Source organism: Salvelinus sp. IW2-2015, linkage group LG28 (genome assembly GCF_002910315.2).
Source record: "Salvelinus sp. IW2-2015 linkage group LG28, ASM291031v2, whole genome shotgun sequence".
NCBI classification, from domain to species: domain Eukaryota; kingdom Metazoa; phylum Chordata; class Actinopteri; order Salmoniformes; family Salmonidae; genus Salvelinus; species Salvelinus sp. IW2-2015.
Window position 1 is genome coordinate 21,113,341 of NC_036868.1, and position 18,484 is coordinate 21,131,824.

Here is an 18,484-nt window from a genome sequence, read left to right on the forward strand (position 1 = left end):
CTTGTCCCGAAGCCACTCCTAAGTTGTCTTGGCTGTGTGCTTAGGGTCAATGTCCTGTTTGAAGGTTAACCTTCATTAAGGATCTCTCTGTACTTTGCTCTGTTCATCTTTGCCTCGATCCTGACTAGTCTCCCAGTCCCTGCCGCTGAAAAACATCCCTACAGCATGATGCTGCCACCACCATGCTTCACCGTAGGGATGGTGCCAGGTTTCTCCTAGACGTCACGCTTGGCATTCAAGCCAAATGGTTCAATCTTTGTTTCACCAGACCATAAAATCTTGTTTCTCATGATCTGAGAGGACTTTAGGTGCCTTTTGGTAAACTCCAAGCAGGCTGTGCCTTTTACCGAGGAGTGGCTTCCATCTGGCCACTATCATAAAGGCCTGATTGGTGGWGTGCTGCATAAATGGTTGTCCTTCTGGAAGGTTCTCCCATCTCCACAGAGGAACTCTGGAGCTCGGTCAGTGTGACCATCGGGTTCTTGGTCACAATCCTGTCTCAGAGCTCTACGGACAATTCCTTTGACCTGATGGCTTGGTTTTTGCTCTGTGGTACCTTATATAGACAGGTGTGTGCCTTTCCAAATCATGAGAGACACTCGGGCTCCCGAGTGGCGCAGCGGTCTAAGGCACTGTGTCTCAGTGCTAGAGGCGTCACTACAAACACCCTGGTTCAAATCCAGGCTGTATCACAACTGGCCGTGATTGGGAGTCCCATAGGGCYGCGCACAATTGGCCCAGCGTCGTCCGGGTATGGCCGGTGTAGGCCGTCATTGTAAATAAGAATTGGTTCTTAACTGACTTGCCTAGTTAAATAAAGGTTAAATAAAATATAACATTATTTTACCACTTSTGGACTCCAATCAAGTTGTAGAAACATCTRTAGGATGATCAATGGAAACAGGGTGCACCTAAGCTCAATTTCAAGTCTCGTAGCAACGGGTCTGAATGCTTACATAAATAAGGTATTTCTGTTTTTTGCTTTGTAATTATGGGGTATTGTGTGTAGATTTATGAGGGAATTATGTGTTACAGGGATCTTGTAAAGTGATAAGAATTCCTCATAATTAAGTAAAAGATCCTCTTCATTTACAAGTTGGATCACCAATAGGATATTATTTTGGAACCAATATTCTAAAAACAAAGATGTATTTTTATACAATATGTCCCAATTCTAATAATATCTGTGTGGGGAGAAAATATACTTATAAATTAAGGACAATGACAAGAAAACCTGCCYAAAACCTCACTGGAACTTTGTCAATATTATAATTGCAAACCAACATGAAGGCCACCAAAAGGAGAAAGACATGATGAGGAATAAGTTCCACATAGAAGTGGGTCTTCGTAGGTATTGTTTTATCCAATTGATCTTAAAAGTATTGTCACGCCCTGACCATAGAGAGCTGTTTATTCTCTATGTCGGCCTGTTATAGTTCCCGATCAGAGGCAGCTGTTTATCGTTGTCTCTGATTGGGGATCATATTTAGGTAGCCATTTCCCCATTGTGCTTTGTGGGATCTTGACTATGTATAGTTGCCTGTTAGCACTATTTTGAGCTTCACGMTTCGGTTTGTTCGCTTTATTGTTTTTSTTCTTTGAGTTTTCTCTTCCTAATAAAAGGGATGGAAACATACCACGCTGCATCTTGGTCCAATCATTATGACGATCGTGACAAGTATTATAGAAAATTAATATTTTGTATTCATTCTTTTTTTTAAGTCCTGAAAATTCTAGCCCATCATACTCATTACTACAGTTTCCCTAATCTAATGGGTATGGTTTCTCCACAGAAATTTGAAAAGCATCTGGTCTATCTCTTATTTTACAGTCAAGATATAAAGATAAAGCAGCATATGTTAGTCTAGAGATTATTATGACTCTTCCTTACAATGTCCCACTGTAGACATTGATTTAGCTTCTTCWGTTTTTTTTATAACAGGGTTAAAATGTAYGAAGCCTCTAGACTTCTGATCCTTTGTAATGGTTGTGCCGAAATATGTTCTAAAATAACAAAAGAAAGTGTATTCTTTCACTGGAATACCATAGTATGAGCAGTGGCGATCTTAGCATGTAAATCTTAGTGGCAAAAACTACAAGAACATTTTTTAGATGTATGCCAGCAAAGCCACTACACAACACTAAACAATAGATTAATTGCACTATAATGGTGACAAACGGTGCCCACAAACTGTTAAAGCCTACATAAAGCTGTCCCAATAGCAGAGCTTTATTTTCAGCACTATGGAATGAATCCTTACCACCGCTACACCTGGCTAGTGGAGCCTTGTCTGGCAGCTAAACAGTTCCTTCAGCCTCATTTACTGCCTTTTAAAAAAACATAGCTGATATGGCTGACTTGCTTCAGCAAATGTGGTTTCCACTGACAATTGAGAAGTACAAACTATGGCATCAAGGGACGACGAGCGAAATCCGTGATTTCGATTAAGACAATAATGAGCGAGCTAGGATGGACGTAGTCAATATAACTATTTGTTCAGCACTTTTGAAATGTACAGCGACAGAATTCAGAACATGGGCCATTCTTACAGTATTCTCCCTGAAAACCAAGTCAAAARCSTAGGATAATTAAAGGGGGCATATAAGTAGACAATGAAAGCTCAATATTCGATGACTACATTTCTCTAAAACAGGCTATAGGCTGCATGTGCACTAAGTTATTAGGGGGAAAGGGACCAAATTATTAGGGTGAAAGGGACCAAATTATTAGGGTGAGGCACATGGGCTACACAAAAAAGCACATAGTATTACTTTTTTAGCTARAGTATACATATCTTCCTGGCATATTACATAATTTATACAGCAGCATACAAGACCTTTTTGGACTCACCTTGTTGTGCTTTSCTCACTTGAACAGGAAGGTGGAGCAGCGGTCCTTCTTGTGTGTACATTTTGTCATCAAAGTCTGGTATTCTCTGGATGTATGGTGCTTTCAAGACAACTGGGAATCATGACGTCATTGATCTTCAGGTCGGAGCTCTAGAAAGAGGCCCGATTTCTCGACTTGGAATTCCYAGTTGAATGACCATTCAAAACACATATTCTCAGTCGGAGCTTGTTTTTCTGAGTTCCCAGTTGTCTTGAACTCAGCAGAAGTCATGCTGGATTGACAGCATGGCCAATGTATTCAACCTTTTCTGYCCCATGGTGTTGAATGTTTATCCTTTTAAGCTTGGAAAAAAGACCCTTAAACCCAGACTTGGACCACGAACCCACTCCACTGAATAGCAGGCTAGTGATTWTTTTGCAATGCTTGCAGTTTGCCACTGATTCCTTCCAAACCACTCATTGTTGAATTTGGGATTTCCAACTTGTGTAATGTTTATTTCCAATGGCCGATGAGCACTGATACATTTTATATATAATTTATCTTCATATGACAAGGATTCAAAAGTAATTGCCAATAGATTGTCGACTTGATTCATGATGATGACTCCTTGTCTATATTGCTAGCTAAGATTTTGAAAGTATGATATGACAGTCCAATCAAAGCTACTGTAGATATAACGTGATTTGACATAATTTTATCTGTGGCCAATGACCTTGAGTCTTCTTGGATGGGCACTTCTAATGTAAATCCATAGCAGCACTCAAGGGGTTTTGAATTTTTGAGCTCTCGCCGTAGATTTTGCAGTGACCCCATGAGTGACAGAACACTGAGCCAATCACGGCGCAACTAGAGAACATTACCAACCCCTAAGCATCGTATTTTCCGCTGGCTGCCCCACCACAGAAAGCACTGAGCTAGGCTGAAACACCTGCATTTTGGAGCTGCCTTACTCAAGAAAGCAAAAAAGAGACCATGTTTGTTTCCGGCTTTATTAACGCAATGATTTTTTAATCATGTTTTTACATTGTTTGCAAACTGATATGTGACACGTATGCAAAACGGGAAACCCATTTTTTTTTTTTAGCTAAACGACCCCCACCTGCCCTGAATGACGGGTCGCCACTGAATATGAGGGTCACACAATCTTTGACAGCCATGAGTTCGCATTTATTCATGTTAAGAAATAGACCAGATGCTTTGGAAAATGATTATATCACATTGATAGATATCGGAATCTGACTACCGTGTAGTATCGTCAGCCAGCCATCGTCAGCTTCGCCTCTTCGTCTCTGCCCAAGTGGAGTCGAGTGACTGATTCAGGAGCCACTGAATGTAGTAACTCCATTACACCACTAGAGAGTGATCACACACCACAACAAAACACAGAGGATCAGTTTCCAATCRCTATAATGACCCACGTCCAACCAATTTAAGCAATATGAGAAGGAAGATACTTTATCATAAAAGATGTGCAATATAAGTCAAAATGGCAAATTTATGTCCACTTCAGGAAAGATTTGTCCATTGTTTCGTACAGCCTATAACAGGGGTGGACAAATGTTTTGTGTAAAGGGCCACATCGGGATTTTGAAATTCAATGGAGGGCGGCACAGATTAGATTTAATTTGTCAAAATCTATTTGCAGGCCAGAAAAAGGGAAGTTATTTGAAAATATATAGGTCCTTCATCATTTCTACATACTTTTTATGTAGACGTTTAAGGATGACCTGGAGTGTTTTATTAACCCAAAATAAMAATTTCCCCCKKAAAAACTGCCGCAGGCTGGCTCAAACCTCCCACGGGCCGGATTGAAGGGGTTTGCAGGCCGGATCCGGCCTGCGGGGCGTATTTRTCCCACCCCTGGCATATAACAATAACCCCTGCTCTTCTAGGGGGAAAATTCTCCAAAAGCATAACGGCATGGAATAAATGCAGGCTAACAAAGAGCCTTAACTCTACTTTCTACAGTCTCCATGGAAACCTGTCTCAATTGACATTTAGTAAATCTGGATGATCTGGACCATGAAGAGCAGAACTCTTACAAAGAAAGATAGCAGTTTMGAAACGGCAGTAAAAGTGCAGTAACTGCAGTCAACTGTGGTATTTTGGACGCAGTAAAAACGATGCATTATTCTGGTTGCAGTTTTTGCAGCATAATGCAGTTTTATTACTTCTACTGCACCGGAGACTCCACAGGAGGCTGCTGAGAGAGGACGGGCTCATAATAATGGCTGGAACGGAGCAATTGGAATGGCATCATATTTTATACCGTTCCACRAATTCTGTTCCAGCCATTACCATGAGCCTGTCCTTCAGAGGGTGGTATCGGACAGCCCAGTACATCACTTGGGCTGAGCTCCCTGCCACCCAGGACCTCTATAACAGGCGGTGTCAGAAGGCCGGAAAATTGTCAAAGACCTCAGCCACCCAAGCCATAGACTGTTCACTCTGGAAACGCACGGCAAGCATTACCGGTGCGTCAAGTCTGGGACCAAAAAGACCCTGAACWGCTTCTAGCCCCAAACCATAAGACTGCTGAACAGTTATTCAAATGGCCACCCGGACTATTAGTATTAGTATTGATCCTTTGTTGCACTTACTCACTTACACTGCCTCTATGCACACTCATTGGACTATACCCACACACTCCACAACTACTTACACTGACACTCCAACACACACACACACACACACACACACACACACACACACACACACACACACACACACACACACACACACACACACACACACACACACACACACACACACACACACCACACACACACACACACACACACACCACACACACACAGCATTGACATAGGCTCACAAACCACACATGCGTATTGACGCCACAAACACACACTTTCCTTTCCAAGCCATAGACTGTTCTCTCTGCTACCGCACGGCAAGCGGTACCGGAGCACCAAGTCTAGATCCAAAAGGCTTTCCAACAGCTTCTACCCCCAAGCCATAAGACTCCCGAATAGCTACTATTTGCATTTTTCTTAAAACCGCATTGTTGGTTAAGGGCTTGTAAGTAAGCATTTCACTGTAAGGTCTATACCTGTTGTATTTGGCGCATGTGACAAATACAATTGGATTTGATTTGACTTTTACTCTCCACATACGCTACTGCTATTCTGTTTATTATCTATCCTGATTGCCTAGTCACTTTTACCCCTACCTACATGTACAAACTGTAATTACCTCAACTACCTTGTACCCCTGCACATTGACTCYMTACCGGTACTCCTTTTATATAGCCTCATTATTGGTATTTATTGTGTTACTGTTTTCTATTTTTATTTMGACATTTTCTTACTTTTTAACTCTGCGTTGTTGGGAAAAGGCTCATAAGTAAGCATTTCAATGTAAAGTCTACACCTGTTGTAATCAGCGGATGTGACACTACAGTTTGATTTAAATTGAACCTTCTGTGTCTGACTCACCTCACACATATTCTCCTCTCCTACAAGACTGGCCCCTGAATACCATGGATTCATTTATTTCATCCGTTTCAGTGGGTAAAGAGCCCTCATATTTGTGGATATTTCTTTTAATATTTACTGCTCATACATGTCACGTTACACAGACAAAGTCTTGAAGATGAACWGACATTTCAAAAACGTCCCTTGTAAAAGTGGTGAAGGACAACTTCCAAAAGGACTAAAACATAGCAGACAGACATAATGGCGTGTTAAGACATTTTTTTGGAGCCTCAGGCAACTGGGTCAGTGGAAAGATGCCCCTTAAAGATGTACAGAATATACTTGCACTTTCTTTGCTGCAGTTGCATAGCAACAGAGACTGGCTCCATGCAGTTGTAGCGCATGGTGGAGGGATATGTGGCGCGCTGTGCTGCGCGGGGAGGCAGTGGCTGGTGATTAAGCCTGTAGTCTTTGGCTTTAATTATGAATGGCCTTCCTTCCCTCTGCCACATGGCTCCATCATGGCAACCGTCAGATTGACTGAGTGACAAGAAGGAGCTATAGCCCTGACTGGGAGTAAAACACTGATGGCACACCGCTGACACTTAATCAAAAGTATTGGACTTTAATGATTACAGGAAGTGAAAGAATAGTTAAGTAACAGGTTGAAAAKAGTCTTGCTATGTTCTGAGCCTTGTTAATGTGAACATATGAGGTCAATAACAGGGGCCAGTCTTAAGAGCCAATCACAGGCACTGGTCTCAATAACCTAATGATCAATTTACTTATGCGAAGGGTTCAACCGAGCTTTCAAGCATTTGCTTGCTTTTCTGATGCACTTCTGTAACAGAGAATATGTTTAGTTTTTATTGGTCTGTGTGGGCTGATTTGGGTTGATGTGAATAACATGGATATTGCATGCTTATTGCTATTGTTGGTTTGTTTGTTTTTTAAGATTAYGGATGAGGTGCAATGGATGGTGACAGTTTTCTTCACTAATATGAATGTAATGTTGTTGTTTTGTAATCTTTGTCTTTTAACCATTAGATTTTTTTACTTGTTTTTACTATTAAGGACCAAGTGCTTTAATTAATACTTTTGAAGCGCTGTCCTCTGGGAATACAATGTGCAATGTTTTAACCCAATTCAATTCAATTGAATGTAATTATTGCATGGTCTCTTTCAAGCACAGGAGTTGAGTTCAGGTCAACTTTAATCATTGCAACTGGAAGACAATACACCACATAAACATTATTGAAGGTTTCAGAAAAATTGAAAAGAAAAAACAACATTTCTACTTTTTTTTTGCCACGGTATTGGACAACGTGATATTTACATGAATGAAATCGATGAAATCGTTTGAAATCGTTCTTTGGCAATGTGATTGCACAACAAGGAAATAATCAAACATTCATTGGAAAACCAACCAAGCTGGGTGCACTCTGCATTACATCGATTCTTCTCATAGAGCAACATAATCGTTTGCGTTTGACATCTCTATTCTATGGCTTTCTGACCCTTCTCAAATAGTCATTAACGTGGCAGTATTGTAACGTCTTGTCAGAGTAAACAAACACACACAKAAAAAAAAAAAACATTAATAGAAAACAAAATGGCGGACTGGCTGGCAGGCTGGCCTTRYTGAGTCCCAAATGGCACCCTATTCTCTTTATAATGCACTACTTTTGAAGGAAAAGTGCACTATATAGGGAATGAGTTGCCATTTGGGATGCACACTGAGCATGGTTTAGTTTGGCAGGTTTGAATTAAAATAAAATAAGCACATTTGTTTCTCATTCGAGGGCTTTTCAGGCAGTGATAGTTTCTTATTTTTCTTCCATTTGCATTAAATTACTCAGTCCTATTTCCCGGTATCGTTCTATTTGTCAAGCAGACCCTTATATGGTCATAACTTCACCTTCCTTCCCTGCATGTCACTGGAAGTGTCCGAAATGGCATCCTATTCCCTATATAGTGCAGAACTTTTGAACAGAGCCCTATTAGCTCTGGTCAAAAGTAGTGCCATTTGGGACACAGTCACCATGTGAGTCACTGGAGGAGATGGTGGTTACTTAAGCAACACATTKTCCTTGACTTGCCACGGCAGACTCTACTATTAGTCACCAGTTCACTGACTTCCTACTGCAAATAACACAGAGGGCTTGACCTGTAACACAATAACACTTCTCTAGTGTCAAGAGAGGAAGTGGAGATGGCAGTGAGGTATACAGGGAGTGAGTCTATTTCATGTCAACATTGATAGAAGAAACACATTGAATTGAATAGAATAGTCAGTGTTCCGTATCAAAGTTGATAGAATACTATGACAATGGAACTCTGCTGTCATTTGCTTGTCTAACTCCCAGTCTAGCTGTCAGTCACTCTCAGTCTTTCCCATAAACCCAAACCAAAGTCTGGCTCTCTCTGACTCGGCCTCTCCCTACTGTCTGCACATAACCTCTTTCTAACCCCTAATTACCTCTGCTGTTTGTACAGAAACGTGTTCATCATGTACAGTAACTCCACTCTATGTACATACATCCTCAGTCAGTTCACGGTATGGTAACTTTCAACAAACGGTTTGGCTGTACTAGTTGGAGCCAGTTGAAAGGTGGAACATTCTGACAAATTCTAAATTCCATGTCAAACAGGTCCATACACTCCGTCCATTTACAGGGAAGTGTCTGCCAGGGAGGAGAAAACTAGGACCCAATGGTAACACATTTACAAAACAAAATGAGAGAAAACACTTTCAGAAATAAAGAAATATTTGCTGTTCAATATGAAAACATGTCAGTTAAAGACATCGGAATACAATTAAGTCTGGGGGGCAGGCACAATGTTAAAGGGTGTATGGTTGTTGGACACACACACACTCACACACTATTGATATATTCTGAATAACACTAGAACACTGACACATTTATTGTTTAAGAGGCAGAAGAAGACTGAAGGCCATACTAGAGGCTTTTCAGTTGATCCATCTAGCCTTAGAGCTAACAGACTGGGTTCAAATACTATTTGAAACCTTTCAAATCATTTTACAGTTTGCTTTAGCCTGGCTGGGGTGCCAGGTGAGTGGGGTTTGCACTTTTGGGACTTTACTATTGGTTGCATTGCAACAGGCAAGCTCAATTAAGCACATATTAAATAATTTGAAATAATTTCAAATAGTTTTTGAACCCAGGTCTGTTATACATAAAGCCCAGAGTAGCCGGGCCTCATAATTGCAGAGTGATTTCCCCATAAAATGTCTCCCTGAAGAAGATATGTCATTAAAACCCAGCTCATCTGAAGAAATACAATATCAATTTWAAAAAATTAAATCGAAATAAAATTAAATAAAATTGAGTGTATAAGAATTGGCGGCAAAACCTTTGTTTTCTCTTCTAGGATCTAAGTTTATATGAAAATAAGTCATGCTTCATGCTAAATACATTGTTTATCTTACATGATCTTTGAATAAAAAAAGATTTACTTTTGCATCTTATTTACAAGCACCCATGCAATATAACTGAGAAAGTCCTGCAGGTCAAATTGCTTCAATTAAGAAAGGAAAAATAAAATATTTTCTAACCTTTTTACAGAGTTGTCCAGACTGGACAAATTGCTTATACTTTTATGAGGGTAGAGGAAGAAGGGGAAGCAATACAAACAGAATTGCAAGAAACAACAACGAATCCACAGTTTATGTATATAGTTTTCTGAGTCTGTAGAAATGATAGGCAGGTGTCGTAGCATGGGTTATATTTAAACCGGCGTTCACGTTTGTGGAAGAGGAATACTGGAAGAGTTTCAGGGACGTCTAGGCTACTGTATGTCTGAAATGGCACCCTATTCCCTATATAGTGCACTCCTTTTGTCCAGAGCCCATGAACCCATAGCACACTACTTTTGACCAGATCCATGAGGTTCTGGTCAAAAGTAGTGCACTAAAAAGGGACTAGGAGGACATTTCAAGCGCAGCTGAGAAACAAGAACAAGATAGATGAGATACAGTATATTGCCTCTGACCCAGCACTAAGTCATCACCATGGCACCAAAAATTGAACAGTATATTAACAGTATAGATCTAACTATGCTTAAATACTAAGGAGTGATCTTAAAGGAATCATGCCCATTCTCAATGATGCTTTTACTATTGGTGATAGAAATCACCGTAATAAATAGAAATTAGTGCATGATTTTTAAAGAATGGATTTTACAATTATTGAGACATTTACGGTGTTCTCCTATCTCTTCTCTACAGGTCTTCTGATGTTGCTATGCCTTTTATGTTTGTCTTTGTAAGCTGTCAGATTGGCTACATTGAAGCAACCTGGTCGCTCGTCTTTGGCACAGTCTTACATTTTGTGCTCATGGGCGTYGGATGACGTGTGTGAGCAGCAAGTTTTAACAGTTTTCAATCTGTTAGTATCATTGGCTCAACTTCCTGGCTTACATTACTGGAAGATTGCTACAAATTCACAGATACACTTCTGACAAGTTACAGATGACACAAAACGCTCAGCTATTCTCCTCAATGATTCTATTTTTAGCATGTATTTCCCTAATTAGTGACAAAAATGTGTTTTTCTATGGCTTGCATCCCCTTTACACAACATAAAAACATCAACAGAGACACGTGAGAATCAATTACCCATCAGAGTTAGTGTTGAAACATATAGGAAACGTATAGTAGAAACAGATTTTTGATATTGCCATAAATAAGTAGGATTCTCCTAATGCCCCCGGAGGAGAGATAGAGGTTAAAGGTTAAAGAGAGAGAGATGGAGTAGTGTCTATTGAGACTAATGCTTAATAACGTTATCTCTTGGCCTGTTGGTGGTTGGTTGGTCGGTGTGTAGACCTGGTGTGTAGTCCAACTGTAGGTCTATCTGCGCTCAGGCCTGGCCATATACCCTTTTCACACTACTGATGCCAAACCAAGCTGTACTGGGCTGGCKTGGTTACGCATCCACCATAATTGCTGCTGGAACCATGCTGGAAAGCTAAATCTGAAAAGAATATATCCGAGCCAGCGCAGTATAGGCTACAGTTAGGGTCGGCCCTATAGTGGGAATCAGGCATTAGAGACAAAATACACAGTGACAACCAACTGTTAAAAGCAGCGGGTGGCCATCCTATCGCCTCTGACCAGAATATCTGCTGTCGTTTTCTGTTCATTCCCGACAATTCTACATGTTGAATCTCCACCGTTCGTCCACACCCAGCAAGTGTTGGCTAACACACCCCGCAACACTCTGCGGCCACCCGCTGCTTTTCGACGTTGGTCTTTGCAGTGTGTCTTAGCTATTAGTTTCTAGGTCTTGGCGGTTGGTGTGCAGACCAGATGTGTAGGCCTTAGTTAGTTCCTTAGGGCCTCTTTCTGCTCCTTCTCCTTCTGAGCAGCCTTGGCGGCGCGGTTAGTGATGTTGTTGAGACACGCCCTGACGCCCGCCAGGTGAAGCAACGACCCCGCCGCCTCCTTCATCTCCTCGTCATCGCTCTCCGACGGTGGCTTCTCCACCACTGCCGCTGCTGAACGGCGCTTTTTCAGCGGCAGCGTGTCGCCCAGGGCCCGCAGGCGGTTTTTCGTCCAGGGCAGGCCCCGTCGCCGGGCATGCTGGGAGAGGAAGGAGACAGAGGCAGAGTCCAGCGGGACTTCTTGAGGTTCCGATTTGACCTCTCGGTGGACGCCGACCTCCACCGCGATGATGTCATCGTCGTCGTCTAACGTGGAGGGCCCCTGGGAAGAGCAGGGCATGCTGGGGGATTTGGCGGTGCTGTAGTTGTGGTCCTCCTGGAGGTCGTCGCTGGGAGGGGGGGAGGGAGAGTCACAGGGGTGGCCGATGTTGCCTTGGGTCAGGTAGTCCCCCAGAGCTGACCTGGAGAGACACACAGGGGATCAGAGGGCTACAGTTACTCTTAATGTGAACAGACTACATTTAGGACGCGTCCCAAATGGCACCCTGTTCCCTATACAGTACACTACTTTTGACCAGAGCCCATACAGTTCACAAAGGGGACAGGCTACAGTCACTGTTGACATACATCACACTTGTCTACTGTTTCTACAGACTGTAGTGCATGTCTAGCCCTGTGCGCCAGGCTTTTGGCTGCACCATAGTATCATCAGACACACGGCTACTGCATATGTAAACTCATACCTTTGATAAGTAGTCACATTTGGGTTGCCATTTTTCAAACACATATTTGTTACTGTGTGGACTACAGGAAAAGGAGGACCGAGCACGCTTCCATTCTCATCGACGGGGCTGTAGTGGAGCAGGTTGAGAGTTTCAAGTTCCTCGGTGTCCACATCAACAACAAACGAGAATGGTCCAAAACACACCACAGACAGTCGTGAAGAAGGGCACGACAAAACCTATTCTCCCTCAGGAAAGTAAAAAGATTTGGCATGGGTCCTGAGATCCTCAAAAGGTTCTACAGCTGCAACATCAGGAGCATCCTGACTGGTTGCATCACTGCCTGGTATGGCAATTGCTCGGGCTCTGACCGCAAGGCACTACAAGAGGGTAGTGCGTACGGCCCAGTACATCACTGGGGCTAAGCTGCCCCCATCACAGACCTCTACACCAGGCGGTGTCAGAGGAAGGCCCTAAAAATTGTCAAAGACCCCAGCCACCCCAGTCATAGACTGTTTTACTACCGCATGGCAAGCGGACCGGAATGCCAAGTCTAGACAAAAATGCTTCTCAACAGTTTTTACCCCCAAGCCATAAGACTCCTGAACAGGTAACCAAATGCTACCCGGACTATTTGCATTGTGTGCCCCCCAACCCCCAAACCCTCTTTTACGCTGATGCTACTCTCTGTTTATCATATAAGCATAGCACTTTACTATACATTCATGTAAATACTACCCTAATTGGGCTGACCAACTAGTGCTCCCACACATTGGCTAACCGGGCTATCTGCATTGTGTCCCACCCACCACCACCCAACCCCTCTTTTACGCTACTGCTACTCTCTGTTCATCATATATGCATAGTCACTTATCCATATCACACTTACATTCTACGTCAATCAGCCTGACTAACCGGTGTCTGTATGTAGCCTCGCTACTTTTATAGCCTCGCTACCGTATTATGACCTGTCTTTTACTCTTGTTTTATTTCTTCACTTACCACTGTTCACCTACACCTCCTTTTTGCACTATTGGTTAAAGCTGTAAGTAAGCATTTCACTATAAGGTATACAACACCTGTTGAATTCGGCGCACGTGACAAATAAACTTTGATTTGATTTGATATACCATAAAAGACGGATCAGAGCACCACGCCATCCTATAAATCCAAAATAGTCCGCTGTCCACCCACGCCACACCCTCCCTCAGATCAAACGTTGTTTTCTTTTAGCAGGACAGTCTGTTGGCATATTTACTATCTCATGAAGGACATACCCTCTTTTATATGATCAAATAATTCAGTGCATACCTTATGTGAGACTGCTGCCTTGCCTGTGGGGATGTTTTAATTCATGACATGGCGTGTGTGTGTGTTTTGTGTGGTGTGTGTGTGTGTGTGTGTGTGTTGTGTGTGTGTGTTGTGTGTGTGTGTGTGAGCTTAGTCGGTCCTCACTAGACTTGTCGTGTTCTGGTAGGGTGTGTTGTGTGGTGTCCGTGTGTGTGATGTGCTGTGTTCGTGTTGTGTTGTGTGCTGCACTGTGCCTTGTGTGTCCCTGCATTATACTCATGCAGTGATACCTTGGATGATCGATAGCAGGTTCCAGGCCGTTCCCTAAATCTTCTCTTGAATCCTAACACAGAGGCCCTTCACAGGAATAAACCATTGTGAAGGCTGTATAAACACACCTGTTTGGGCAATGACTCCCAAATGGCACCCTATTCCCTACATAGTGCCCTCCTTTTGACCAGGGCCCATAGGGTAGTAGTGCACTATGTAGGGAATAGGGTGCCATTTAGGATGRAATCTGCGTCTGAACTCAATAGGAGCATGTAGTACTGTACTACACCTTTGTGTGAAGGTTCCAGTTTTGAGTACAATAAACAAATTGACGTGCGATTATGTAAATGGTGGAAAAATACAGTTTGGTGTCGAGGTGTGTGTATTATCCAGGTAAAATTCTACGTCATAACCAGCCGAGTGATCATTGACAGTTTCACTGACCTTATCGCAGTGGTCCTGCTTCCCACGGAGCATATGGGTAGGGGTCGGATGACAGGAAACAGACCCTGGCTCCTGATGCGGGCCCCATTTTGGATCACGCCTTGAGGAACTACAGAGAGAGGAGCAGACATAAGGACTTACATAGAGATACATACGAACAAATTCACACCAAAAACAGCATAAAACACACATTTCTGTATGTACACACACAGAAATGCACACAAATACACATGCATATATATATATATATATACAGAACACAACAAAAAGCAGTTTAATTGTTAAGATCTCAAGGAGACGTCAGGGAAATAAAATATGAAATAATGTCTGCATCATAAGGCATTGTAGTGACCTTAAAGGAGAAGTTTTCTTTTTTACAACCAATCTCTACTTTTGATGGAAATGGCTCCAGACACCTTTATTGTGATTTCACATGTTTTTGAGAAATTTACCCCAAACAGCAAATCCCTTCCTCATCCTCATTGTGTAGTATGGGGGCCCTGCAAAAACATGAGCAAAGGCTCCAAAAACACCCAAATATGTCCTTTTAGAAACGMCAAAGCTCCCAGTATAGTGATGCGTATCTTTTTAAATGTTGTACACATGAAATTGTGTCATTCGGGAACATTATCCACAATGTTATATACCGTTTTGCGCAACTCGAGCCATTTCCCCCACCCAGCTGTTCCGTTATATGTGTCGCCTGCTGCTACAGGTAACTACCAAAACATCAACATAGTGTCTTAATAGGGTGTTTGGGRCACCACGACCCAGAACAGATTCAATGCACCGTGGCATAGATTCTACAAGTGTCTGGAACTTCCTGTTTGGAAGCAGCCATGCTTTCAATACACTTTGTATCCCTCATTTACTCCAGTGATTCTTTTSTTATGGCAGTTACCTGTAGAATGGACGACGAGGTATCGCTCGAGTCGCATCAAAATGAAATAGAACGTTGCGTACAAAGTTCGGAATGTCACAATTTCATGTGTTCAATCATGCATCACTAACAGACCTTCCTCACTATGCTGAGCGCTGTGTTGTTTCTAAAAAGGATGTGTTTGGGTGTTTCTGGAGCCTCTGCTCATGTTTTTTCAGGAAGTTTGCCGTTTGGGGTAACTTTCTCAAAAATGTGAGATCACCAAAAAAGCTGTCTGGACACTTCTACAACATGCCATTTACAACACAAATCGAGATTTGGTTGTAAAAAAGAAAACGTATTTAATCCAACACCTAGACCTTGTCAAGAGGGTGGGGGATGGGGGATATTGTGTGTGTGTGTTTCTATGTACAGTATACCGCGACCACGTGGGAAGCATGGCTAGTACACTGTGTTCCGTTCTGCCTAACTTACACAGCGCTGGCTTTCTTTAGTGAGAGGATCGATGGAGGGAGAGAGGAAGAGAGAGAGCGAAAGGGAGAGAGAGGGGAGTGGGAGAGAGGAAAATAGGAAGAGAAAGAGAAAACAGCGAGAGAGACAACGATAGGTATTTAAATAAAGAGGGGTAGAGAGAAAGATACAGAGGGAACGATAGAGGGTAAGAGGAAGTGTGTGAGCCAGGGCTCCAGTCATTCGAGGCTGGCTGCTCAGCTCGGCTCACGACAGACGCCCCAGTTCAGCTCAGTAAAACAGCTGTCATCCACGTCTCTCTCTGGATCTCTGGGGTCAGTGTGCTTTTCAGAAATGATGACCACCATTTGCTTTTGTCTGCGACTTCTTTTTTTATTTTTTAGAAAGCATGTGAACTCACACATTTGGCCCTATCATCACAGTAGCTGTCGTCTGCCATTTTAGGACTAAGTAGGCCTATGTGCAATATGCATGCATTATGTACCGTAAAAGAGTGTCTCTGTTGTACTGTACCTATAGGGTTTTGCCTATTAGCCCCTAACTGTTAGCCCACATCCATTATCCATGTTAATCCTATTGACTCTGGTTGTGGGGCTGACCCTGATATCTTTAGGGCTGCTCCTGTTATCCTTATAAGTAAGTCCCTGCCTGTCTGCAAACTATCTCCATTGTAATCTTGATCACTTGCTGTGTGGCGGTGTGTGTGTGTGTGTGTGTTGTGTGTGTGTGTGTGTGTGTGTGTGTGTGTGTGTGTGTGTGTGTGTGTGTGTGTGTGTGTGTGTGTGTGTGTGTGTGTGTGTGTGTGTGTGTGTGTGTGTGTGTGTGTGTGTGTGTGTGTGTGTGTGTTGTGAGTGAAAGTGTGCACAAGACTATCTTTGTGTGTGTCAATGTGTGTGCTACTGCTTGGTCTTTCTGGGTCAACATCCCCTCTGCTTTCCTCCTCCCCCTTTTGGGTCTCTCTCTCGCTCCGGCGGCAGGAGGGCTTTCCGTTGCGTGGAGACGGCTCCATTCCACATGCCACAGAGCGGTAGATCATGCCTTCAGCGGAGGAGGCAGGAAATACCTCTCTTGTTCCACACAGCCTCAGAGGCAGAGCACACAGCTAAGAGATGACCCCGTTTACCCATAGACACACTGCACACTCTACCCTGGCCTGGCCCAGCTCTGCCTAATCTAACCCTGGCCTGGCCCTAGCCCAGCTTGCCTAATCTAACGCCTGCCTGGCCTAGCCAGCTCTCAACCCTGGCCTGGCAGCTCTGCCTAATCTAACCTGGCCTGGCCCTTAGCCAGCTCTGCCTAATCTAACCCTGGCCTGGCCCTAGCCCAGGCTCTGCCTAATGCTAACCCTGACCTGGCCCTAGCCCAGCTCTGCCTAATCTAACCCTGGCCTGGCCAGCTCTGCCTAATCTAACCCTGGCCTGGCCCTGCCAGCTTGCCTAATCTAACCCTGGCCTGGCCCTAGCCCAGCTCTGCCTAATCTAACCCTGGCTGGCCTAGTCCAGCTCTGCCTAATCTAACCTGGCCTGGCCTAGCCCAGCTCTGCCTAATCTAACCCTGGCCTGGCCTAGCCCAGCTCTGCCTATCTAACCCTGGCCTGGCCCTTAGCCAGCCTCTGCTAATCTACCTGGCTGCTAGTCCAGCTCTGCCTAATCTAACCTGGCCTGGCCCTAGCCCAGCTCTGCCTATCTAACCCTGGCCTGGCCCTAGCCCAGCTCTGCCTAATCTAACCCTGGCTGGCCCTAGTCCAGCTCTGCCTAATCTAACCCTGGCCCTGCCTGGATCCAAGGCAAACTCTGTTTCGATTTGTCCACTGACTCTCTCTCTCTCTCTGTTTCCGTCTATCTTTCCTATCCATTTATCAAAATGTTTCCTTTCTGTAGGTCTTTTCATTTGCTTGCTTCCTTGCTTTCTGTCCCTCTTTCCTTTTTTTCTCTCTCTCTCTCTCTGTTGCTCGCTCCCTCTCTCTCCTTTCGCTTTATTTCCCTGTCCCTGTCTCTCTCTCTCTCTCTCCCCCGCTTAGTCTCCCATGCAGCCATGCTATGTATAGCGGTGACTCATGTCTTCCAACTTCGGAGGCATGCCGTCTCTGCAGGTATAAAGCCTGCGACATATGCTGCTGAGAAGCTGGGAGAAAACACGGCTCACATTGTCTCTACACCCTGGCGATACAGAGAGAATATATACCGTGAGCTCTTAAAGTATCGGGACAGTGACCATTATGTTGGTGTGACCATTATGTTGTTGTTAAAGTGCAGAATGTCAGCTTTAATTTGAGGGTATCATCCATATCGGGTGAACCGTTTAGATATTGCAGCACTTTTAATACATACTGTAGTCCCCCCATTGTAGGGGACCAAACGTATTAGTACAAATTCAGATGTGTATTAAAGTCGTCAAAAGTTTAGTATTTGGCCCCATATTCCTAGCACGCTATGACTACATCAAGCTTGTAACCGGAGGGTTCAGACGCAGTGTCCAGAGCTCAGGGTTAAAGGTCATTCCCAGCAGACCTTGAGAAAGCAACCGTTTCAGGGCTAGCATGGGGAAACCAGGGCTAGCATGGGGAAACCAGGGCTAGCATGGGGAAACCAGGGCTAGCATGGGGAAACCAGGGCTAGCATGGGGAAACCAGGGCTAGCATCGTGGAAACCAGGGCTAGCATCGTGGAAACCAGGGCTAGCATTGTGGAAACCAGGGCTAGCATCGTGGAAACCAG

The 18,484-nt window shown here is 43.7% G+C and overlaps 1 protein-coding gene across 1 annotated transcript in view; it reads right to left on the reverse strand.

The window, feature by feature from the left end:
• Nucleotides 1-7,480: 7,480 nt before the first annotated feature.
• Nucleotides 7,481-18,484, reverse strand: part of ches1 (checkpoint suppressor 1) — a 46,803-nt gene continuing 35,799 nt past the window's right edge. Inside the window, exons 4-5 of the mRNA XM_023973811.2 lie at nt 14,418-14,526; nt 7,481-12,152 (exon numbers count right to left, since the gene is read on the reverse strand). Of these exons, the coding sequence (XP_023829579.2) occupies nt 11,633-12,152; nt 14,418-14,526 (629 nt within the window). The 3' untranslated portion in view covers nt 7,481-11,632. The remainder of the gene's footprint in view (nt 12,153-14,417; nt 14,527-18,484) is intronic.